This window comes from Anser anser (genome assembly GCF_964211835.1).
Source record: "Anser anser genome assembly, chromosome: 13".
In the NCBI taxonomy this organism is placed as follows: domain Eukaryota; kingdom Metazoa; phylum Chordata; class Aves; order Anseriformes; family Anatidae; genus Anser; species Anser anser.
Window position 1 is genome coordinate 13,460,013 of NC_139734.1, and position 24,430 is coordinate 13,484,442.

At 57.3% G+C, this 24,430-nt stretch overlaps 2 protein-coding genes across 2 annotated transcripts in view; both read right to left on the reverse strand.

Moving 5' to 3' along the window:
• The window catches only part of MPP1 (MAGUK p55 scaffold protein 1), a 48,719-nt gene that overhangs the window by 20,283 nt on the left and 4,006 nt on the right, over positions 1 to 24,430 (reverse strand). The gene's annotated exons all lie outside the window — the stretch shown is intronic.
• F8 (coagulation factor VIII) lies at positions 79 to 22,802 on the reverse strand. Its single transcript, XM_083797830.1, has 26 exons — positions 21,949 to 22,802; positions 19,055 to 19,179; positions 18,638 to 18,760; positions 18,190 to 18,402; positions 17,097 to 17,168; positions 16,604 to 16,711; positions 15,328 to 15,549; positions 14,809 to 15,058; positions 13,686 to 13,860; positions 12,616 to 12,709; positions 11,751 to 11,962; positions 11,261 to 11,411; positions 10,914 to 11,123; positions 7,017 to 9,672; positions 6,455 to 6,620; positions 6,070 to 6,276; positions 5,314 to 5,542; positions 5,019 to 5,201; positions 4,703 to 4,819; positions 3,422 to 3,493; positions 3,065 to 3,150; positions 2,794 to 2,949; positions 1,864 to 2,008; positions 1,225 to 1,373; positions 753 to 929; positions 79 to 512 (listed from the first exon to the last, which is right to left on the reverse strand). The coding sequence occupies exons 1-26, from the start codon at positions 22,095 to 22,097 to the stop codon at positions 357 to 359; spliced, it is 6,603 nt and encodes a 2,200-aa protein (XP_083653956.1). The 5' UTR covers positions 22,098 to 22,802; the 3' UTR covers positions 79 to 356.

Here is a 24,430-nt window from a genome sequence, read left to right on the forward strand (position 1 = left end):
AATTAATTACTAGCTGCTGGTAATGCTGACTGAGCCCCTGGGGACTCTAAGGTTGGAGAAGAAGAGAAAGTGCAGAGATACTGGAAAATTACTGTTTAATTCTTCAGCATTATGCCTGACTACATGGCATGTGGTAGATGAGGGGCAGGTAGACTGATGACGAACCATCTGCCCCATCAGCAGGAGCCACCAGCATGGCCAGGGCTCCTGGAGCAGAAGAACCTCTGCTGATGCCACCAGCACCTCCTGGACACACGGAGCGAGCACAGCCCTGCGGGGCCAGCTCCATGAGAGTTCAGTGTCCAGCTGGACGTGGGTCCATGGGCTGGCACTGCCCGTGCCTGGCCCTGCAGCCATCAGTACTCCTGCTGAGTGTCACAGCCAAGGAACTCTATCCGCAGGGCGATGTGGTTGTGCCACTGGCGGGGGTGTATCCTCACGTAGCGGGCAAAGAGGGGTGGCTCTAGCGCGTTCATCACTGTGCCGGTGTGGTCTTTGTTTGCCTTGAAAATCTGGAAAGGAGAGAGAAATCTGGGGTGCTGCTGTCTGCTCTGCTGGGCTCTGCTGCAGTGAGCCCGTGACTTGGGGACACGATCAACATGGACAAGCAGCTCTTGGGAACTCTCTAGGATGAAGACAAGCACAGCTCGGCTCACTGCTTTTGCAAAAATGCTGTGAGTATGTTTGCTGCAAAGGGCTGAGCTTGCTGCCCCAGGGCTGCTGCAGGATGGCTGCGGGGCAGCTTTGCCTACCTTCTCCTTGCCGTCCTGCAGGACCGGGCTCCAGTGCACGCCATTCTGGCTGCTGGAGACAGCAAACTCCTTCACGAACATGTGGGTGAACACAGCCTTGGCACCTTGGGTTATGATTGCAGTCACCTTCTTGGTTGCTTTAAAGTCCACCTGCAACCACTCGTTGGGGCTGTTGCTCTGGGGGAAGACAGACAGACTCCCGTTACCCCTCAGCAGCGCCGCCGGCAGCAATGAGAAGGCATGCTCGTTGTAGCTGAAGTCAAGCTGCGCATCATCCCAGGCTTCACCCGCCCCATCAGGTGTCTGGTTGGAGTTTCTGGGGGCAAATCCCCTGCCTGCATGCTGGCAGCCTGCAGGGCGCATGCAGTTGAACCGCTATTCATCACGCCTTGGCCAGCAGACGCAGCGAGCAGCCAGCCTGCCTGCTGGCATCCCCCCGGCTGCCTGCCTGGGGTCTCCCTGCGTGGGCTACCTTTGGTCTCCACGCGTTGGTCCTCCCCTGGAGGTTGAGGCGGGCCTGGGAGGGTGACCAGCTGGAGAAGACGGTGGTGCTGTAGGAGGACGCGGAGATGCGCTGGTCGGGGATCCCTCTGCTCTCCATTCCTAGGGGCATGGAGCAGCCTGGAAGAGAGAAGCAATGCTTGTCAGAGAGGGGAGTGGGCCCATCATGGAGATGCCTCCTGGCTGCTCCCTCCTCCAGCTGCCCTCTGTGCACTTCCCTGGGCACGGCATCTCCTGTGCCTCGCTGCAGCATCGTGGGCCCTGCACTGCTCGGTGCCCTTGTCTGCAGCGTGGCTCTGGCTGGGGGGAGGCAAACTACGCCTGCACTCCTCCACCTTCTTTTCTCACTGCTGCCTGAGGTCTCCAGTGGTTCAGGACAGAGCACCGGTGAGAGCCCTGCGCTCTCCTTCTGGTGCTGCTGCCTCTTAAACCGTAATGAGGTTTTCCACCTTCGTTCCCCCAACACCTTAATGCCATCTCCTTCCCCCTCCGCAACTGTTAGGGGAGCCCCGAAACACGAGGAATCATGAAACACGTGGAGCTGGAGCACTCAGCACCCCACTGGATCTGGCCCCAGCCTCAGCGCCCGGTGCCCCGAGGCGGGACGTACTGTTCAGGTCGCAGCCGAGGAGCTCCATGCGCAGCGTGGTCCGGATGCTGTAGTGCGTGGGGTTGATGCGGATGTACCGGGCTATGATCGGGGGGTTGAAGCGATTTTCTTTCACTGCGGTTCCATCCACGTTTGCAAAGAACAGCTGAAGGGAAAGGGTAAAAAAAAGGGGCTGTCGTACTGGTGGAAAGAGAGCTAGGCAGGACAAGGATTAGCATGGACAAGATCATTTCAGTCTGGCACTTCTGTATCTTATCACCATCCTTACAAGAGGACAACAGCTCAGGGAAGTATTTTGAGATGTGACTCAGACCAAGGGAATGTGAACAGGGCAAGTCAGGGCTAACCACTGAGAAAGAGGACTGGGAGAAACTTGGGGTCCATACAAATAAACTTTTTATATTTTTACCAAACAAAAATAATAATAATAAAAAAATCAGTCCTGGGACTTTTGAACTTGGGAAGAGTTTTGGCCACAGCTGGTACACTTGATGGAGGCTTTTCTGGGTACTTTTCTTCACTCACTGGAATGACCAGCCTATGTGTATTTAGGTTGTGGGTTTTCTAATAAATAGAGCTCCACCAAATCATCTGCATCTGCACACTGTTTTTAGAAAGCCAAATTTGCCTTTGGGGTCAAAAGAGGTATTCAGGGAAAATCTTTTGCCTACTTCTATATAAAATGCAACATAATCTTAGTGTTGATCTCACAGCCACACAGGACTGTGGAAATAAACAACAAAGTGAAAGAGATGAACACAGTGCTTGCAGATCTATGAGCAGCAGTTCAGTCATCCTGGTGGTGAAGGATCACTCTTCCTGTCCTAACTAAATATCTGGGGGCCCAGGAGATATCTATCTTGGGTACCGAGCTCCCCAGCCCTCATCACCCCAAGAGGCCCCATCCTGGGAAGCCACTCTCCTCCTCACCATCTGGGTGCTGGTGGCGTTCCCCTTGTATTGCCTCCACCTTTGCCCATCGAGGCTGTAGAAGACAACAAACTGGGAGACGTAGAGACTGGAGAGCTTTTGTCGAGCCCCTTGGGTTTTTATGCCGTGAATGATCATGAGACGCAAAAGGTCCACCTGGAAACGAAACAATGGGGTTAATTTCCGACGGTCGTGCCTGTGTGTCCTTCTGCCTGGTGCACCAGCCACTGGCGTGCCCTTGCAGTGTCCCCAGCCTTGGGGCCCCTCTCACCTGGATCCAGGCATTGCCGTGGGCAGTGCTCCAAGCGTTGATGGAGCCGGTGTTGTCCAGCCTGGCCAGGTAAGGGGCCCACTGCCCTGTGAGGAGAGTGCACAGGTATGAGGAACACAAGGCAGTGCCATGTCCACCCCCAGGGTAGGGCCTGAGCAACACCGATCTCCCAGGGGGTCGGTGGCCACGTGCAGGGTGGCAGAGCCCTGACACGATGGGAGGGCACCCCCAGGTCCCAGGTGGGACCCCAGCGTAGGCACGGATGGAGGGGACCTGCTCTAGCCAAGTCTTGTCCAGGGCACACGACTGGGCTGTGCTGGCTGAACCTGCCCCTTGCCAGCAGTGCCCCCTACTCACCATACTGCCCCGACGCCGTGATCTGGGAGTCCGCAATGTGGCCTGAGGCCAGCCCCAGGGCATTTTGGCAATCTGCAGCCCAACAGGAAGAGAGGGGAAGGAGAAAAACAGAGAAAAACAGGCAGAGTTGGTTAGACAGAGAGGTTTTTGAGTCTCTCCCAACCTGGGGAGCTGCCTCCAGGCTCAGGAAAGTGTTCTCAAGCCTCCAGGAGCCCCCAGACTCATTTATCTCACACCAAGTGGGAAATCTCATGCGTCTCCGCATCCACTCCTGAATTTTCAGGGTCCAGTAAGTTCTTGCTCCTGACCTCAATGTCCAAAGCAAAGTTCCCATCACCAACCTCCGGCCAAGCTGGTGCTGTGCTCCCCAGTCCCCCAGGCCCCTGACCTCCCATCCCCACGTCCCTATCTCCCAGCAATGCTGACAAGTGGCTCTTCCTTACACCCGTGTCTTGCTCCCGGGCCTTTTTGTTGCCAGGCAGCACCATTTAAAAACAAATATCACGTCGCTAAAGGGAAGCCTGCCTGGCACCCCTGTCGGTCCACGTCTCTCTTCTGGTCTGCTGAGCACAGGGCTGTTTGCCTTGTACAATAACTCTTGTTATTAGCTACTTGTCACTTCTTGGCATCACTGCTGCATGGCAAATGCTTCTGGGGGAAAATGCAAATATGAAATCTTAAGCAGATTTTTTAACTTATGGAAACACTTTCTGGCTGACATTTACTGCTCCTTTAGGAAGAGGAGAGGGGCTGTCACGGTGCGATAAAACACCCAGCCTCACAAACCACTTCCCCCAGCGCTATTTACGGTGAGGGAGAAATGTGTCGTTCTGGGGGAAACAGAGACAGATTTCCTGTGCGTATTTGGCAGTTGCTCTCAGGGATGTTTTCATCAGCACGACCTGCCATCAGGCAGCGTTGCGCTCTGTGCCTCAGTTTACCTCTTGACATGGGGTCGGGCCCTGGGCACATCACCCTCCTGACAGCATGGGCTTCAGTCACTGGGGTCAGTGCGTTTTACAGGGGGTCTAGGGACCCTCAGTTTTGGAAAACATGCCCTAGGGGCCAAGATTTGCCGCCCAATGAAGCTGGTCCCCAACCTTCACTGCATCCCGGGCTCTGCTAGAGATGGGTAAGGCAGCAGGGGCTGAAGTCAGGACTTCAGTGAGACCCAGGGGACCTCACTTAGACGACCCATGGAGAAAGCTGAGAGCCCTGGGGGACAGGGAGCTCAAAGCACGCTGTACAGCAGCACCCAGCCCTGCTGCTCTGGTCACTCACCCAGGTTGTACACGAGGAAGAGGGCACTCATCCCGGCTTGCTGGTGCTCCCCCACTTTGCACTCCACCTGCCAGATCCCAGCATGCGAGGGCCACATCTCCACTGTCCCGAAGACACCTGGCCAGGAATGGAGATCAGAGGGGAGTTACCAGCCATAACAGGCTGCTGTGGTGCCAGGCACTGTGCAGACACACAGCCTGACTCTTCCAGACCTGTTCCCCATTCTTGCTATCCCCCACAGGCTTGGCACACCCTAACAGGCATGGACATGAAGCCACGCAGCTGGGCTGTGCACAGTGCTCGTGCTGTATCTCACCAGGGTAAAGGTTGTAGACTCCCATGTGGTACTCCTGGCTAGTCCTGACGCTGAACATCTGCCCGTGAAAGTGGACGGAGTGGATGTCCTCGGTGCTGCCCATGTTCAGGAGGTGCCATCGGACCCGCTGCTGCTGAGCCATCACCAGCCCGGGCAGCGTGTCCCTCACGTAGCCATTGATGGCTGGGGAAGGCAGTGGTCAGAAGCGGCTGGATCACAGGGCGCCTCAAGGCCCCCAGGTTTTCCCATCCCAGTATAGATTGTGGGATGGAAAAGGCAAGGGCAAAGTCCTCACCATGGAAGGAATGGTTTCTCCTAAAGTCAGGGTTGTCCGGCTGGATGTGGCAAGGCGGGCGGCAGTTTCTCTTCATGTTCTCCAGGAAGTACCAGCTCTTGGTCTCGTCAAAGATGGTGAAGAGCAGGGAGAACTCCTGCACAGCCAGCTGCCGTCTGGAAACGGGGTGCACCACGTTTTGGCGGCAGATGATGAGTGGCCCGATGAGGCCCGAGTGCAGGTCCTTCTCCTGCAGGGGAGCCAGGAAAGAAGTTGGAGAAGGACATAATGTTGATGCTTGCAAACATCACAGCAGCAAGGAAAGTGGTGGCCCTGCCTGCATCCCTGGCCTGGCTGCCACCCATATACAGGGCATGGCATGAGTGGGGTGGGAGGGACACACTGGGAATCCCTCTGTCCCCAGCTACGGAAGGCTGCACAGCAAGTGCTTGTACATGCTTTCAAGGGAAGTGGTGTCCCTCTGTCCAGCTGTGCTCCGCTAGCATCGCAACCCAGGGGCCAAATTCAACCAGATTTGGCAGAGGCTTACAGGGCTCCAGAATGCAAATTCCCTACAAGTCTCACAAAAATGTAGAACTGGGAAAAGGGGGGAAGCCAAGAGAAGACAAATCAGCAGCACGCATTCGTCGCTGTATTAGACACCTGAGAACTACACCGCCATCGGCTGCTCTAAGCACAGCACCACAGGAAAAGCCTTGACCACACAGCCAGGGCCGTGTCACCCACGGTTCACCACCTTCCCGGCCTGCCACCCACCAGGTCCACGTTGGAGAAGTAAGCCCAGGCCTTGCAGTCGAACTCCTGTGTGGTGGGTGCCATCTGGGGCAGGACTTTCCAGGAGTAGTCCCGCAGCTCGCCGGGCTGCACGGCCTCCTCGCCTGACACCGTGCCCCGCAGCTCCTCGTAGCCTTGCAGCGTGGAGTGGAAGGAGAAGGGCCGCGAGGCCATGTTCTTGAACTTGACCTGTGTTGGAGTGGAGGAGAAGCAAAGGGAGGGTAGGAAGGGGGTGGAAACAGTGCTGAGTGCCCCCACGGGCACTGCAGAGCCTGCAGGCACAGCTCAGTGCTCCCTCGGGCTGAGCAGAGCCAGCAAGGAGGGGCAGGATGTCAGGGGTTATAGGAAACAGGGACTTTCAACTCACCATGATCACGTCTTCAACTTCTGCCCTGATGTACGGCCCGAGGATGCCCAAGTGTTCGTCCAGTTCTCCCCGTATCAGTGGCTGAGTGAAGGAACTGTCCAAGTACTCTCGGAAAACTACCTTGCGGTACTGTCGGAAAGGCTTCCTCCTGCCGCTCCGGGGGTCCCTGCGGGGGTGAGGGCAGTGAAGCAGCATGGGTGAGACTGCCCCTTACAGACAGCAGCAGGGGTAGGGCTGCTGCGGGGCCGAAGGGCGCAGCCACAGGCACCTACACTGAGCTATCTGGGGGGCGAGGGGGCAGATCTGCACCACCAGCTGGGTGATGCAGAGCCTAGAGCATCCCTTATGCACTTGCAAGGATGCTCAAAGACCCTGGAGGTACCGAGCTCCCTGGGTGGAGGTGCAGTGCTGGGATCATCCTTCCCCCGGGCTGCTTGGCACAGAGTGCCTGGCTAGGCCACACAGTCACAGACCTGCAATCCTGCCTGTCCCAAAGTGCCAGCCATGCATGGAGCCATGCCACACCGTGCCAGGGCAACACGTGAGGGGAAGCAACACTTACATGGCTTTTAGGAAGTGCTGGGGTCTCTGGTTCCCATATTCCCACATCACCTCCACTGCTGCAATGAAGTACTGTCGTATCCGCCCCTGGAAGGAGCGCGGATCGTGCTCCGCTTCTTCGTAAATGTCAAAATCCTCCATGGCCTGCTCTGTTTCGCTGTAGTCATCATAGTCCAGTTTGTCAGCCTCTGGCCTCAAGTTGTTCAGAGCCTGGTTCTCCCCATGTCCTGGGGCATGGGTCCTCTCCCCTGCCATGCTGCTGCTTTCCCCGTCCTCCTCAGGCTCTCCCCGTTTCCCGGTTTCTCCAAGGACATCCTCCCCCCCGAGCACCTGCCGTTCATCCGGACTGGCTTGCACATGTTGGGCTGGTTTCTCGGTAGCGCTGTGCCTGAGCTCAGGGCCACTCAGAGGCAGGGAATAGTTCTCCTCAGAGGCCAGTTTCACAGAGATTTCCTCCGGGTTTTGCCCAGAGGTGATCTCAGGCACAGAGCCCTTTGTGGCATTGGCCTCCAGCTGCTGAGGCCGGGGACTGAACCAGGCCCTCTCCAGACCCGGCTGCTCCACGGCATTTGTCTCCTCCTCCATCTGGCTTCTCCCCTGGGCCTGCTCGCCCCACGGAGCCCCCCAGGCAGCCCCTCTGCCCGGCTGCAGCTCGGCCAGAGCTGGGCTCTGCAAGCCCCCAGCGTGCCCCGCTGCCACTGCTGAGACTGGGTCCCAGTTTGAGGCCAGGTCTGCGGCCACGGCACCATCCTGCGGTCCTGAGCTGCCAGCTGCTGGCACTGCCTGTGTGGGGAGGGAGCTGCCACTGCGCTGAGCCCCCCCGCTGCTGCTCGGGGCTGGCCGCCCCTCAGCATGCCTCTCCTCAGCTCCGTCTGCAGGCACAGCCTGTGGATCACCCCTCCCCGGGCGCTGCCTCCCTTCAGTCAAGTTCCCCGTTTCTTCCAGGCTTGGCTGGGTCACCATCCCCTCAGCCCCAGAACCGTGTGATTCCAGGGACCTCTTCTTGAAGCGAGTGCTGCAAAAAGGGGAATGAGGCCCGCACCCTCTCTTTCCCACTGCTGGCTCAGGGGTCTGGCTGGCCACATCCTGCTCTGCTCTGTTATCTGCAGAGGGGGACACCCTGCTGCCAGGAGAAGTGGTGCCTGGAAGGCCCAGACCCCGCACCAAGCCTCTGCCCTGCAGTGACCTGGCTTGTCGGGGCCTCCAGCCGGGGCTGCCCGTGCTCGGGGCTGGAGCTCCGGGTCCCTGAAACTGCTCAAGGCTGTTTAAGAAATCATTTGGGTGCTGCCTTGTGTCATTGGCCACAAGGTTAGGTTCAGAAATGACAAGTCTGTCTGTCTCTGGCAGTTCCTTAGTGGCCGTAGCACCCTGAAACACTGCCTCCAGGATTAACTCATCCCTCTCTTCTGTCGTCAGGTAGCTGGAAGGCTCAAGGTCATTGCTGTGTGCAAAGGTGGCTTCGAGAAGGCTTGTGCCTTTGGCAAGTTCACTGGCTTCTTCTGTGCCATTTTTTGCAGGCGAGGAGTTATTCACATCTGTAAGGATTTGCTCTTCTACAGGCCTTTGGGGTCCCAGGTCTGGGAAAGAAACATTTTCCCCTTCAAAAGATTCATTAAAGCCTTGTGAAACCATTTTGTGAGGTCTTTTTTCCAGCCTAGCATCTAACTCCTTTGAGGAATGACTGCCTTCTCCAGTGTGGCTCTGAGACCCAGTGCGAGAAGTCCTGCTGTCCCCTGGCTTGTCTGAGGGTGCTGAAGAACTGGCCAGTGCGAGGGAGGAGTTTGGGTCAGCGCTTAAAGCCAGCTCCGTATTGATTGTCTCCCTTGACTCATGGAGATTTAAGGGCATTTCATCAGCGCTCTGTGAAGATGTGTCTTGAAGTCCCAGACTGTGCTCCAGGTCGTTCTGGTGAAATGAGCTCCAGGTCCCTTGAGGAGAACCTTCACCAGCAGCAAAGGCAGCTGAGTCCCGCAGGCCCGCTGTGTGAGCTGTTGTCTTCTGAGGCTCTGCTTCCAGGATCTCCAACGTACCGCCAGACTGGACCATCATCTCTTTTACTGGCTCCTGTACTTCTAAGATATTTATCACCTTATTTCCCACCATATCATCTGGAGCCGATGTAGCTTGGTGCAGCTGTTTCTGACCTGCTTCGGAGCTAGCAGCACCATGGACCTCTCCACTGCTGCTTGCCAAGCGTTCCCCAGGGGGGAGAGCCCCTTGGTCCTGGCTGATGTTTTTTGACAATTCTTCTTCATCTTCTAAGAAGGATTCATAGGACACTAGATCATAGTTTGTCTCCGGCAGAGGTGGGGAAATATCAGCTGGATGTGGGTTACCCGAAAATGTTGATGTGCCATTGGAAGAGGGACCAGAAATACTGCCATTGCTCGGGAGGGCCCCGTGGCTGGGTTCTGTCAAGCACAATCTTGGCTTCCCCGTCTCATTTTTGGAAGAGGTGACATTGTTCAGCTGCTCACTCACACACGGTCTGCGCCATCTCCTCCTCTTAGAGAAGCCCCTCGGTTGTGGGTCAAAGGTATCTTCTTCATAATCTTCCTCATCAGGGTATTCCTCATGCTGGCACTGAGAGACTGTGAACTTGGCGTGCATCCCTCGGTCTCTGAAATCAGGATTCAGGCACCCCAGTGTCCAAGTGCCTGTCTCGGGAGAAGACAAGAGGACACCATCAGCACACCGCAGTGGGAAATCAGAACTGCCATCCCCACGCCACTCCCTTGCTAGCGTAACCTGTATTTTCAGACAGCCTCTAGATCACGTTAGTAATTTCAACATTTCCAGAATCCCTAGAGCATCTTACAGCCAGGCTCACAAGACATCGGGGTTGCTGGTAACATCAGAGGTGACCCTGACAAGCACCACCAGCAGGGCTGGTGCTTCCTGCCAGAGCTCAGCGAGATGCATGCACCCGTGAGGCCCCACCAGCCGCTTGGTGAGAGGAGTTAATGTACTGAGAAACCACAACACCTCCAGGATTATCGCCAGCAGCAGAGCAATCACCATTATCCACCCCCAAAGACACGCTGGTGCTGGCAGATACACCTCTCCCCCAGCCCAGACGCAGCCGTCACGTCTCTCCCACTCGAGGAGAAAGAAATGAAAAGGCTGCCTCTTGCTCACATCCCCAGCCAACGCACTTGCTCTCTGCCAAATAAGTGTGTAATAACCCAGCTCTGACGCTGGAGAGAGCTGTCATCTGCTGCCGGCCGACTGCTTGCCTTCCTCAGATCAGCAGGCGGAAAGCAGAGCTCAGAGGGATGCAATGTTTGGCTGGAATTTAGAAAGCTTCCTGGGTATCTGGATACCCAGAAATACTCATGGATACCCATGACCAGCATATCAGTGTCGGCTAAATTCTGTGTTTCCTCTGTTAGTGAGGAAATGGGTAATGGCTCTGCTTTTGCAAATACTAAGGAGAAAAAAAAAAAAAAAAAGAAAAGAAAAGAAAAAGCTGAGTAGGAGGAAATAAAAACCAAACCCTTCCTAAGACTTCTGTGCATCCGGTGCACCTGTCCTTGCAGAGGTGTGTGGGTAAATGTGATGCCATGAGCAGCACTGGAACCGCAGCAGGGACAGCATTGCCACTGCCACCACATGACTGCAGCCAGCTTACTGGCTTGGCAGCATGCGTTTGACATTAATGCACCCTAATCGTGAAGTAAGATGTAGTAATTTAAACCATTTCTTTGAGTTAAGCTTTGGGGAGATGTAATCACCACCTTTCATTTTGCTGCTCCAAGAGGCTGAGCATCCCTTTGCTTTTGGGGTTGCCAAAATGTGATCTGGTACCAGACTGCAGCATTGCCCCTGCCTGGAGATGCTCACTTCGCCCTGCTGTGATGCCCAGCCCATGGTCTATGGAATAGCCCATGCTACTAACCTGGCTTTTCCACGCTCATGAAGACAGTTTCTCCAGAAAATGGGAAAAGGGTAAGCACGTCCTCAAAGACCATGTTGCGCTTGAATGTGTTTCCAGAGAAGAAGACGGAGAGGAAATCTGTCTGGGCCCCAACGCTCAGGACATACCAGTACACAACTTCATGCAGGCAGAGTTTCAGTTGCAGGTTGTCAAAGACAAAGCCGTTAATAGCTGGAAAAGAGCAGGGTATGAGACATTTCATCAGAACCTGGCTCCCCAGGGGCTGCCGAGCTTCTGCCCATTCCCTGGGGCAGGGACCAGCCAGTGTCCGTGCGGGCTTTGCGGGGAGCCCCCCGCTGGGCACTTACTGTGCATCACATTGGAGGCATAAAACTGGGGGTCCTGGGTATCCACGTGGGCTGCATCGGTGCAGAACCGCCTGATGTTCTCCTCCAGGTACCAGCTGCGGTTCTCATCGAAGACCGAAAACAGCACCGGCCTTGTCTCATCTGACATTATCTGGGAGGCAGAGAGGGAAGGGCATGTTGCTGGCCTGGCCAGAGCAGCACCCAGGGTGCAGGGTGGCTGCCAGCCCTTAGCCTGGGTGCATGGGGAGCAGTTTACTGCTTTGCACATAAGGTAGGGTCCAGTCTTGGAGGGAAGGGAGCATGCAAGGAAGAAGACAGGGGGGTGGGACTGATGGTAGGGTTGAAGACAACTAGACAACCAAATTTGGTTTTACCCAAATATTTCGCCCACCAAAGTTATTCCAGCCTTTCAGCCTGGCAGTTAAGGTGGCAAAGCATCTTCCTTGCCAAGGGAACGTGACGCTTTCTCTGCCACACCTGGAGGACCCACCTGATTTCCTCTCTGGTCCATGGACTTCTTGAAGCAGATCAGGAGGGGCCCAATCAGGCCTGAGGCTGTGTCCCGTGCCGGGTCGACGGAGCTGTAGTAGAAGCGGGTGAGGCAGCGAGGATCCGCTTGCGTTGGCCCATCCTCTGTTGTGACCCTCCAGCTGTAGGTGAAGGACTGGCCAGGGGCAATAGGTATGTCCTTCACGTCCTTAACTGCCAACACACAGCCCAAGGGCACATCTGTTAGGTCAGGACTGCTCCTGCAGGGGGTCATCCCGCTTTATAAAAGAGTTCAGAAAGGAGGTTTCCTGATAGCAGGAGTCACATAGAAAACTACCCAAAGTGGTAGTTTTGGTACCAAAAAGGGCTGGTGGGCCACTTTGCTCTTTTGACTCTCCTGAAAGAAAACCTGAATTGCGATAATAACGTGCCACAGACCCGGACCAGCTCTGAGCTTTTCAGCAGCTGCCATCCCACTTCTGCCACTTTGCTCCAGACCCTGCAATTGGACCTGAGCTCGGCACGAGGTGCTCCTGGCAGCGTTCACCAGGGATGGGTGCGATAGGTACTGCTCACTGCAGCCATGTCAGAAAGTGGAGACCTCCAGGGTGAACCAAACCCATCCCAGCTCCTCGGGTGACAAAGTCCCTTCTTCCAGCCATCACCCAAGCCTTCCTTAGACACAGTTACATGGCACCAGCGGGGACATGAACCAAGAATCGTCTCCAGGAGCCACGGGTCTCAGGTGCTCGGATGGATGAGTTGGGCAGCTAGTCTTACCACAGGCTGGGGAAGCTCTCCTGGCCCAGGAAAATGGCACTGGCCACCTGACATCCTAAACACCCATGGTCTGCCCACGGCCTTACCTTGAGAGGACTTCATGGCGTGGTACGGCCTTACGCTGGTGAGGCCATGAGGGTAGATGTTGTACGGTCGGCTTGCCAGATTCCTGAACACAATCTGAAACAAGGACAGCCAACAGGACATTTAGCACTGCCAGACTGTTGTGAGCCCTCAAGGCTGCCCTCAGGGTGTCCATGCAGGGCAAAATTGCTGGACTGTGGTATTGGCACTGCCCACGTCTGAAAGGGAGGAACCCGGACACATCCAGGACCACAAAGAGAGAGGCAGCACAGAAGAAATGACTGCTTGTTTCTCCACCAGTCTACACTGACCACCTTTCCGGGAGGTGCCCACTTCGGGTACATTTTGGGAGGGCAAAAAAATGTCATATTTGTGAAAGAGCAGGTTGCTATCTTTAGTCTACCTTTCCATATGGGACAGAAGAGCTCTTTCAATCCAGGAGGCCCTGGAGGGCCAAGACACTGAGTGTGCACAGCAGTCAACAGCTTCAAAGTGCTCCCCACTTAACTGCGTGAAGCCTTTCATTTACGTCCCCAAATAGCTGTCGGAGCTTCGCCACAGGCGTTACCCTCAGCTCCATGTGCACAGACACACAGGGAACCCCAGGCAGGGAGCGGAAATATGAAGCTCCTGGAAAGATCCCGTTCCTCCCAGCAGCAAACAAGTCGAGCGGGCAACAGGGCATGTGAGGGGACCCAAGCAGCAGCCCCCAGTACTGTGTGGTAAGAACACTCAGATGGAGAGGAGTGGAGAACGAGAAGGCACTTCTGCCTCAGAAGAAGGTGCTAGGTGCCATGGGTCATGGATTAACTCAAACAAGTCCTAAGATGACTACAATGAAGGGGGCTGAGCAAAATTATGTGCATTCCTGCTGAACTCAGCAAGAGTTTTAGCTTTGCCTTTCAATAGCATCTCCCTTTCTGTTGAACTTTGGACTTTATCAGACATGATAGATCTCCCCAAGGACCTATGTCAGACCACAGCCAAGAAACAAGAGCTATTAGGAGGAATAGCTTCAAGCTTTTAAGCTTTCCCCTTCCAGTCTCTGTGTGGAAAACAATCACTCTCTTACCTTAAACTGATCTCCAACCTCCCCCTTCAGGACAGGTCCCAGAATTCCCTTATCTACTTGGTACGACACCTTGCGCTTCTTGAAGGCTGCATCCTCATATTCCACAAACATCACTTTCTTATACTTTGAACCAATCCGCTGAGTGCCAGCCTCCAGGAACAGGCTCGTGGTGTTTCTGCAGGCAAGAAAGAGCATATGGCCGCATGCAGGATGGCATCCACATGCATCCCTGGCAGCCCAAGGATGGCCCAGCCAACTGCTGTACAGAGGCAAAATAAAAATGATATTCTCATCCCCGCAGGACACCCCAGCACCCTGGAGCAGCAACCAGTGCTTCTTTGATGGGGAAACGCCTCTACTAGGCTGCTCGTGGGCAGCCTCGGGCTCACGCTGCCCTGTCCTGGAGGGAAGTGGTGACTGGGGGAGCTGAGAGCTTGGCGGGCTGTCCCGTGTCAGGGCCATGAGTGTTGTGTGGAAATAACGCAGCAGAGCAGCCGTCTGTTCTCAGCATCCCAGCTCCTTAGCAGGAGCCAGGCCCGAGCTGGAGAGGACGTACCCTCTGGCTGCCCCCTGCCAGCCCTCCCTTACCCCACGGGGGGCTGCAGGTGGCTCTGGGGGCCGGGATGTCCACCCTGGGGCAGAACCCGGTGACCCCGCTGCTGAGACAGCCCCAGCCCACACACCCCGCGTCAGCAGAGTGGCACTGGGGCAGGTGACAGGCGTCACTGCTGTGTGGTGCTGACTAAAGCACAGAGACTAACGGAGTGTGCCCTCTAGAGCAGGTCCTTCTGCAGGGACAGCCACCCCCACCTCCGGCTGCGGGCACGTCTCCCAGCCCCGGGGCAGGAAGGCCCACCAGGGGTTGCTGCCTGCAGGGGCTGACCCTGCAGACCTGCACGACGGAGCTGCCTCAGACAGCCACCGATGGTGGCATTTGGTAAAACTTGGTAAACATCAGTTCCTGCTTTCCCACAGCCCCCCAGACCCATCCTTGTCCTGCGTCCTTAGCTGGGACAAAGCTGTCCAGGCTGGGCAGAAGGAAAATAAATTCCTAGGGAGAAGGAGAAGACCTGGCAGAGCTGCCTCAGGGAGCAACCCCGTGGCCTCGGGAGCTCGCTCTCACCTATCCAGAGATGCCGGCTTCACAGGGGCGTAGTCCCAGTCCATTTCCTCAGCCGCGATGTAATGGGTCCAGGTCACAGGGTCCTTCTTGGCAAAAGAGCGCACTTGGATCACATGGTAAGCTTCCTCTTCTTCTTCTCCTTCTTCTTCCTCGTGGTCCTCCACCTCCTCTGGCTCATCTGACAGCTGCCCCATCTTCAGCAGGCGCTCCTCCAAGCACTGCTCGACCTTCACAAGGGCCTCCATGCCGGCTGGGTTCGGACAAGGGGCAGGAAGGGCCATGCTGACTTACCTGCACAGGTGCTTGCCCCCCCAGGCTCTGCTGGAAGATGACCTCTCCACTGCTATCCCCACCAAATGTGCCGCCACGCAGGCCAACACATGCCATCCCGGTCACGGGCCAATTTGCACATGGATATAGCACGATTAAGCAGGAATGGCCTTGGAGATGCAGCACCACACAGAGCCCAGGGCATCCCCTGAACCTCTTTTCCCCCAGGCTCTTGCAGGGTCAGGTTACCTTGCTGGTGGGACGGTATCTGGCAGAACATCCGAAACTGACCGGCTGTTCCTGGCATGGTCTGAGCTGTGAGATACGTGGCAGGGGAGATTTCTAGGCTGCTGAGACGGTGGCCCCTCACCAGAAACGTGTGTCCCTCAAAGAAGATGGAGTGCACTTCTGGCCCAGTGCCCAAGCCTATCACGTGCCAGTGGACCTGCTTCTTGAGGCACAGCGTGAGACCTGCCGGGAGGGAAGGAAAGCACCCGGGAGTCAGGACAACTCCGTGTCCATCCCGTGTCCCTGCTCCTGGTGTCACGGACACAGAGCCCGACGTGTGCAGAGCACAGTCCCCTGCCCTACAGGCTTCAGCAGGAGAAGTCACACGTAAATGTGGGCTGTCTGAGCACAACAGAGGGGCAGGTCGCATCACCCGGCTGAAATAAAACCAGGCTTACAGAACGGCGGACTAGCCCCTGCAAGGGCTTTGGAAAAGGCTGAGAGAAGCGTGCTGACGGGAGCTCACGGCGTGATGCAGTGGCAAGACGAGCAGATGCACTCCCTGGCTCTATAAAACAGGAACAGGGAGCTGGGAAGGGGAAGCGTTTGTCTGATCACGGTGCTGGCAAGCCTCACGCTCAAACACTGCATCTGGGGCAGGGCTGCAGCACGTCTTCAGCAGGAGCTGAAATACCCCAGGAAGGGCAGAGAGAGGTCACCAGGATTATTTAAAGTCTGGAGAAAATTCCTTTGCTGGAGAGTTTCAAAGAGTTCAGTGTGCTTAGGAAATGGGAGAAAACTTGACTGCGTTGTAAAAATATTTTCCTGGGGAGAAATCACTGTGTGACAAAGGGCTCTGCAATCTAGTGGGGAAGGGAATAACAAGTTCCTGGAAACTGAAGCCAAACAAAGTCAAGTACAGAGTCAAGCACTTGTTTTTAGCACTGAGTGCCAAAAGTGACCGGAATAGATCCTTAAAGCCAGGGAGGAGACAGGGGGCAGGCTCCATGCTGAGGGTCTCAGCTCTCCGTTGTCACCTCTCCACCAGAACCTGTCCGTCAGACACCTCTCAGACCAGGTCCCACAGCCACATGGGGGGTGCTGGTGTAGGTGAGGACCTTCACGAGGGGAAACCTGCTGTGCATGGAGCAGGTCTGCTCAGCTCCATGGATCCACCAGGCCAGGGAATTCAGGGGACTTTTGCTTTTGCCTTTTATTGGAGAAAGGTTTGCAGACACAGCTAGACCCTTCTTGCTTCCCACCACCTCCGTGCCCGCCCCGACAGACCGGTGCTCACCGGGCAGCGAGCCGTTGACGTAGCCGTTGATGGTGTGCAGCTCCCCCCTGGTGCGGGGCAGGGGCTGAGGAGCTGCCGGGGGGTCGGGCTCAGAGTACCAGCTTCTCCCTGTGGAGAGAGGAGGATGCAGTGTGAAAGCCAAAACCCAGGGAGGTCAGTTGCTCAGTGCTTTTTGGAAATCCTCGGAGACCTGTCCACTCCACGTGAACGTGGTGGTGACTGTTGCATGTGACAAGGCATTTCTCCCCCCCGCTTCAGCCCGTGTGAAGGGAAGAGGGGTGGGAGCTGGGGGCTGCAAGCTCCCTGCATCTGGGGCACGGAGGCAGGAGCTGCAGTGCAGTACCAGGAGCACGTGGGCCAGGGGCTGTGCAGGGCTCGAACCCCTCAGAGGGAGCTGAGCGGCTGTGCCCACACCGTGGCCAAAGCATGCGCCCCAGACCGGGCTGAATTCAGGGTCTGACACCAACGTGGTCAGCTCAGGTGGGGCGGTTACCTTCATCAAACACTGCGAACAGCATCACAACGTCTTGCTGCGTGTCCTGGGTCCCATCGCTCACCAGGGTCCCTGCAAGAGGCCACGGAACGGGGCATTTTAAGATCAGCAAGTGCCATGCCCATCTTCCCAGGGAAGTCCCTTTCTGCCCTCCACAAATCAAGGCCAGGCTGTGGATTGGTTTTGCCACGTCTCACGAGGTCAGTGACTGTCACAGCTCTGTTCCCAGCCTTTCATCCCTAAAACCCCGTGGCTGAGAGCAGCTGCCCCAGCACGCACCGAAGGGGCAGCCTGCCCTGCCTCTCCCTCGCAGGCTCTCGGGATTCACTTAGTCACCTGGAAGAGCCCATTTCATCCAGCCCCCTCATCAGCACCATTGTCTGCACTCCTCGTCTAGACTTTGCTTGTCAGTGGAGAAATAGTTCGCGGCGAGTCATCGGGGCCTGCAGACAGAGCCCCCGGGTGAGTCGCACCCACGGGTGCCCATTCCTCTCCGGTGACTACACCGGGGTCTGGACAACCACCTCCAGGAGACGGCTCAGCCAGGGGAGACCAGTCCTGCCCCAGGTTCACTTCTTGATGCCGTGCACCCCAGAGGTGGTTAACAGTCAAGATTTCCTCATCTCCACGTCCACCAAAGGAAGAGAGAAGGCACAGGTACTGTGGGTGAGGCAGTGCCCCAGGTGTCCTGTCTCTGCCCTTGTTCATAAAAAACTTTCCTTTATGTCTTCCAACAAAATCCTGTTTGGCAAATTGCCCTGGCAGACACTGAATGATTGTAGCTTAGTGAAGCTCTGAAGGAAAGACATTTATGCTTCCACAGAAATTCACCTTATCAGTAGATAAGGTTTGGCTACAAGGCAAAAGATTTCATCTGTAGTCTGAAATTTTGCAAGGGCAAAAATTAACCAGGTTCTCTCCCCTGTAGGAAAATCCAGGGGTGTTTGCCTCCCACACTGGGAAGGAACTCTTTGGGGAAAGGGCCAGCTCACTGACCCCACTGCCATGCTCAGCCTCTGGAAGGTGTCTTTGATTCCTCTGCCTCTCAGCTCATGACTGCACCTGACCTGTCCCCATCCTGGGTTGCTCTTACCAGGCCGGCACACGAGCAGGGCTCCAATCAAACCGGAGTTGGTGTCCTTCACGCTGTCGATGTTGGAGGAGTAGGAGTGGGTCAGGCACGGTGAGTCGCCGTCTGTGGGGCCCTGGTTTTGCTGGATTTCCCAGATGTAGGTATGCGTCTTCCCCGGATCCACCCTGTCGCCCTCCTTCTCTAGCTGGCTGGTCTCATCCTCGTACCCTGCACCTGCGGCCAGAGGAACAGCCTGATTTCACCGAAGCTTTATCCCCAGCACACGGTGGATACAGAAATGCCTCCTCCCCACCCCAAGCCCCCTGGCGAGCCCGACTTCTGCAGGAGATGGCTGGGCTCGGGGCAGCAAGCAGAGCCGACACCAAGGTCGGGGAGGGGGACGTGCCTCCTCCTGGGAGCAGGAGGTGCAGCGCGAGGACTCGCAGCGTGTGGCCATGGCCCGACTCACCCTCTGACGCCTTCCAGTAGGACACCCCGATGGCGTGGAGGTTGTACGGGCGGGAGGCCAGGTTCTTGAAGGTGATGACCACTGTGTCATACACTTCTGCTCGGATGGTGGGGCCCAGGAGACCTGGAGGGGGAAGGCAGCGAGGTCAGGCAGCTGGGCGGTCAGCAGTGGGGCTGGCACAGCCGCTCACACCCACCCACGGGCCCTGAGGGGCTGGCTTTCCACCTGCACGGTCGGTCCCTCATGTAGCATGGCAGTATCAAGTGCTCCAGCACCAGCAAGGCTCCCGGCACCCCCGGCAGCTCTGCCCAGGATTTACATATTTCCCACTCCTGGTTGAGGAGCGGCTGGCCTTCACCAGCACCCGCCCAGGATGGGTTTGGCCACTGGGCTCACCGCTCTCTGCATGGTTCTTACCCATCCACGCCGGCTTGGGCTTGGGCTGTGTGAAGGAGGCATCGGGGAACTCCACAAACACGGCCTTCCTGTAATGTGGAAGGGCACCGGGTGCGGGGGGCTGAGGTCCCGGCAGCCCTGACACGCTGTAAGAGGAAGGAAAAGCCAAGGCTGATTGCACAGACGGGCTGCAGCCATCCTCTTCCTCCCCTCCCCGCCAGCACGCCGTGCCAGCCCGGGATCGCTCACCCTCGCATCCTCTGTTTGCTGACAGACACCAGGTGTGTTTGGAAAGGTTTTTCTCGGCTCACGGATGCTGACGTGGCCGTGATTAATGCCATGGCATTAGTCACGAAGGAAGAAGACACAGCAGCAGGCAGCACGGTGCCACACGCGGCTGCTCTGCGCTGCCCGCCCCGTCCCCAGCACCCACAAGTGTGGCGGACATCACCCGTAACCTCTTCTTGCTCCCCTGCTCCCCCTGGAAAACCTGTGCCAGGTGGCACGGCAGTGCGCTCCTCTCTGCACTGCGGCCCAAGCAATGTCTCCACATTCGTTTCTTTTCTGGCTGAACTGGGATTTACAGCCAGCCCCTAAAAAAAAACACTCCTTGAAGCAGGAGGATAAAGGAGGCTTGAACGTATTTCACACCCCACTTATCTCCGCTGGCCATTTTTGATCTGTAAGCAGCTTAGTTAATTCATTTTCCATAAGGGATCCAGCACGTTTATCAGGATAACAAAGCCATTAATTTCTCCAGGGATTTTAGAGGCCCGCTTATCAGCCCCAGCCCCAGGACTGAGACCATTTCCAGTAACCAGACAGACCGCCTCCAGCCTTGCTTTGTTTGGAGCAGGAGCCAGGTGGTATTTTTTTCCCCCTGAAGAAACTGCAAGGGCTGCTCTCCTGCTCTGACTAAATAAATCCAGGCAGCAGTTCTCTGCCTGAGTCTTCCTCGAGGGGAAGAGGAAGGAGCCAGCGTGACTAAGAAGTTGAGGAAAGCACGATACACTCGCCCCCAGGCTGCTGGCTGCCGTCGGGAGACCTTGGTTTGCTCACCCCAGGGCCTGAGAACCGTGGGCAGAGCAGGGCTGGAGTCCTTAATCTCTAACTCGCAGCAAGCCCAGCTTGGAGACATATCTGAGACACCAGGGTCCAGTCCTGCTAACTTTGCAGCAAACAAGGGAGAAGCCCTCTGGAGCCGGGGGATGTTGCTGGCACAAAACCCAGCCCCTCTCGGCACGTGGGGCTGGCTGGCAGGAGGTGTGGGGACACGGGGGCTTAGCGTGGGGCCCAGGCAGAGTGACGGAGCCATCGCGGGGCTGAGGGACGTCTGGTCCAAGAGCTGCTGGCAGCTCCCCTGCACGCAGGGTCCCTACCGACTTCCTACCCCGAGGAGCAAAGTTCCTGGCGCGGCCGATCAGCATTGTTAGCCGCAATATCTGTTCATCTCCCAGAGCCAGGAGACGGCCAAGGCCAACACCCCGCGCCACCGGAGCACTCAGACAGCTCGGGGCTACGTGGCCGCCAGCGCCGAGCCTGAGCCGAGACCCCCGGGGCTGTTTTGGGACACACTGCAGGTCGTGTCTGGGGAGAGGGGGAGAAACTGAAATCATGGGGAACGTGCCAGAGCAGCCCCGGGGCTCACGCAGGGCTTTCAGAGGTGCGCCCGGGGTGCTGGTGCCATGAGGGAGAACCGGCGGAGCAGGAGATGCCCCAGGCACGGCTCGGAGGCACTTGGCTCACCTCTGCGTGCCCTTTCTCCGCAGCTTGGCTATTTTCCTGCGTCCTCCCCAAGCGGGAGGAGCAGGGCTGAGGCTGCGGGAACAAGGCCCCTCTGTCACCCTGCCAGGAACCACGCTGCCCAGCCAGCCCCGCTGCCGGCCACGGCTCCCCCGGGAGCTGCGCCCATGGGCAGGCCGGTGCCCTCCAAGAGGGCCGAGGTTGTCTTCTGCCCTGGTAGGAAGGGGCAAACAGCCTCAGGCCACCTGCCCGGTGCCCACAGGGCTGTCCCACAAGGGGCTGCCCGTGGTAACGTGGCTGAGCAGAGGGAGACTTGCAGTGGGACAGCATGCTGGGTGGCTGGGGTGGGGGGGAAGGCAGAGAGAAAATGTCTTGTCTTTTAGGCATGCTGGTGGGATGAGACTTGTGTCCTAGAAGTGGTTTCTGGCTACACAGGGATGCTGGAGGAACAGCCTGGGACAGGTGAGAGGGTACAGGTAGCAGACCCCCCCTCCACCTGCAGAGGAGGCAGCAGTAGGGTGACACAAAGGGGTACAGCTACATCCACAGGGGCACAGCCATCCAGCTCTGCTCCCCGCGCTGGGCTCAGAGCAGCCCATCCACAAACAGCTTTACATCTCATCCCCGTGCCCAAACAATGCAACAGCCACTTTTCCTTCCCTCTCCAAAGCATTCAGGCGAAGCCAGCATGCTTCCCTCCCTCCTCTTGCTGCCTACCAACACCATTTTTTGCTCAGACACTAAAAGTTACATTCATTCCCTAAAGGGAAAAGTCCGGCCCCAGCAACATAATGCAGGCAAAGATATAAATATAATGCAAGCAAAGGTATGAACAGCTGAAAGTTAGGTTTTCCCAGGGGTGCAGCAGGAGCACAGCTCCCCGGGCAGGGAGACATGGGGCTCTGCCTCGAGCTCCCCACGGAGAAAGCACTGGCTGGAGAACTAACCCCAGCCTCCCCACACAGACTTTAAAGGATCACCAACAAATGGCGTTAAGATAAAGCAGCACAGGTCTGCTGCTCTCCCTCTAGATTTACCCCACCTGTGCATTATCAGGGTTGCACTTAGCGTGCTCCGTTTGCTGCCCTACGTGCCCCCCAGACCCAGCATCATGTCCGCGGGGTGGGAGAGCAGCCCTAAGTGCACTGGAATTGCAACAGAAAAAGCTTTACCCCGCAGGTGTTTGCAGCACGGAGAGCGGGTCGCTGTGTGTGTAGTCCCAGGCGGTCTCCACGGCCCCGATGTAGTACCTCCGGACTTCGCTGATGCTCTCCTCAACCAGGCAGAGGAGCACGAGGCAGCGCAGGGCTCCTGCCAGCATCGCGCCTGCGGCTGGGAACCGCTGCGGCTTTAGGAGGAAAAGTGAAAAGGAAGGGGAGAGGAGAGAAAAGCTTTTATCTTCTCAGCCAGCTGTCGTAATCCACAGGAGAAGGTGATTTAAAGCCAGCACCCGCGGCCTCCGTCAGAGCGCTGGAGAGTTTCCCAAAGGCATCAGGGGAAGAATCACTCAAGCGGGTTAATGCAGAGAGGAGCGTGTGAGCGACGGCCTCTCCCTCTCTTCCTCCAGGGTGGCAGTGACAGGAGGAGAGGAAAAAACAAAGGGAAAGGGAGGGCAAACACGGCATTAAGCTCGGCTGCAGGACCCAGCTGGCTCTGTGTCCTGGCCCGTGTCTGGCAGTGAGGTGAGGAAAGGGAGGGTTGCAGAGGAAGGGAAAGTTAGGTGCGGTCCCTGCCTGGTCCCACCTTCCCTCTCACCACTGAGGGCAGAGAGGAAAGCAGGTTTTGGGCCAGCACCCTGTCTTGGGAGCCTCCGTATCCCCCACAGGTCAGCCCGGGCTCATTGTGGGGCTGGAGCTGCTGCTCCTGCCCCGGGCAGCCCCCAGGGACCAGCAGCTGCCTCCTTTACCTGCAGGCTCCTGCAGTGTGAGAAAATGGCAATTTAGGGCAAAATCTTAAATGACAGTTCAGGAAGGCTGAATTGGATAAGGTGGCTTATTGCTAAGGAGCAGGAGAGGTGCTGTGCCCCCCGGCACTGGGAGCTGGCAGAGTGGCTGGCGGCTGCGCAGGTGAGGGATGCACGTGCAAACGGGGGTGTCTCCCTATTCCCCAGGCATCTGCACCCCAGCAGCGAGGATTTAGCCACAAAACCTTGCTTCGAGCCATGTGAGAGGGAAGTGGTCAGGAGACACCTTGGGATGCCCCTTCCCAGCAGCTCCTCACCCCCTCGTCTTCTCCTATGGTCCCTCCCGGGGTGCCGCAGAACAGCTCGGAGAAGATGCACTGCAACGTTTTTGCAACGTTCCCCCTGTTTTTAAACTCGCTTATTTTGTTTTCATTTTCTCTTTACAAGCCCAGGAAATTCCTCCCAGACGCACACACGCGTGCTCATGCACACACGCCTGCACGCGGTTCTGCTCACGACGGCAGGAAGATGAGGAGGAACGCCCTGCGCCGTCCCGGCGTCCGCGGGACGAGCGAGGTGGGAAGGACCCCATAAATCATGCGGGAGGGCAACGGGAGTGCAAGGGCAGCCGTGACCCCTTCGGGGACTGTCCCAGCACGTGCAGAAGTGTCCTTGTGATGGGTCTTGGCACAGGCTGGTGCCTTGGGCACAGAAGTAGGGGTGATGGAGGGATGGGTGTTTTGGGATCCTGGATGTGAATTCTTGGCACGGGGTGGGGGAGGCTGATGGGGAGTGCTCGGGGATGGGAAGGGAGCTGGGAGCTGTGCCCTGGGTGGGGTGAATTCAAGTGGGTGAGGTCAGGAGAATGCATCCCTGCTGCCCCGCATCACCTGGGAAAACCTCCAGCACCCAAGCCCCACCGTGCCAGCGCACCCCGTGGCCATGGGTGCAGGGACACCTCCCCATCCTCACCCTCAGAGCGGGGCCATCCCTCACCGCCTCGCTGGGGACACCCTCTCTCTTCCCACCCACTCTCTACAGCAGCCCCAGCCCAAGGGGAAAACCACCCCCGGGGCTCCGGCGGCAGGTGGGGAGCACCCAAGGGGGGGGGGGACTCTCCCTGGGACCGCTGTAAAACCCCTGCCAGCGAGGGGCTGCCCGCTGCTTCCTGCGCTCACCAGGGGCTGGCTGATGTGGCTGGGGTGGGAAGCGCTCCCCGAGAGCTGAAAAGCCAGCGAGGAACACGATTCCTCAAGCTCACGAGCCAGTGGCTGGCTCCCTGCCCAGCCCGGGACTCCTTTTCTCCGCAAGGAAGATGAGCAACAGCCCGGCCAGCGTTGTGGGACAAAACAAGCGGTGTGTCACAGGCGGGGATGCCCTGGGTGCTTTGCACCTGGCCCCCGGCCGTGTTTTAGAGTGGGGAGAGGCCGCCGCTGTCGCTTCCCGTGACAAACCCTTCCGATCCATCTGTCCGAGCCATGGTCACCGCCTGCACGCAGCCATCCCGCGGCTGCTGACGGGGACACAACAGCGCTGGGAGCCCTGCTGGCACGGGGCAGCTGCCACGCTGCTCCGTGCAGTGACATGTCGAGGGCATTGTTCAGAGCTGGAGGGGAAGGGGTCACCCTCGGGTCCGGGGCAGACGGCAGATCCGGCTGTGCTTCTGGCAGCGCTTCCCCCGCCGCACGGACGTGACTTTGTTCCAGTCAGCCCGCTTGGGAATCTCCCGGTGTCGCTGGACTGCGCTCACC

Excerpts from the sequence above, each read along its gene's own strand:
- F8 (XM_083797830.1), bottom strand. The coding sequence starts at position 22,097 with ATGCTGGCAGGAGCCCTGCGCTGCCTCGTGCTCCTCTGCCTGGTTGAG. Across the intron at positions 11,124-11,260 it reads TGCCTCCAATGTGATGCACA|CTATTAACGGCTTTGTCTTT; the intron begins GTAAGTGCCCAG and ends GCTCTTTTCCAG. Across the intron at positions 6,277-6,454 it reads AAGTTGAAGACGTGATCATG|GTCAAGTTCAAGAACATGGC; the intron begins GTGAGTTGAAAG and ends ACTCCAACACAG.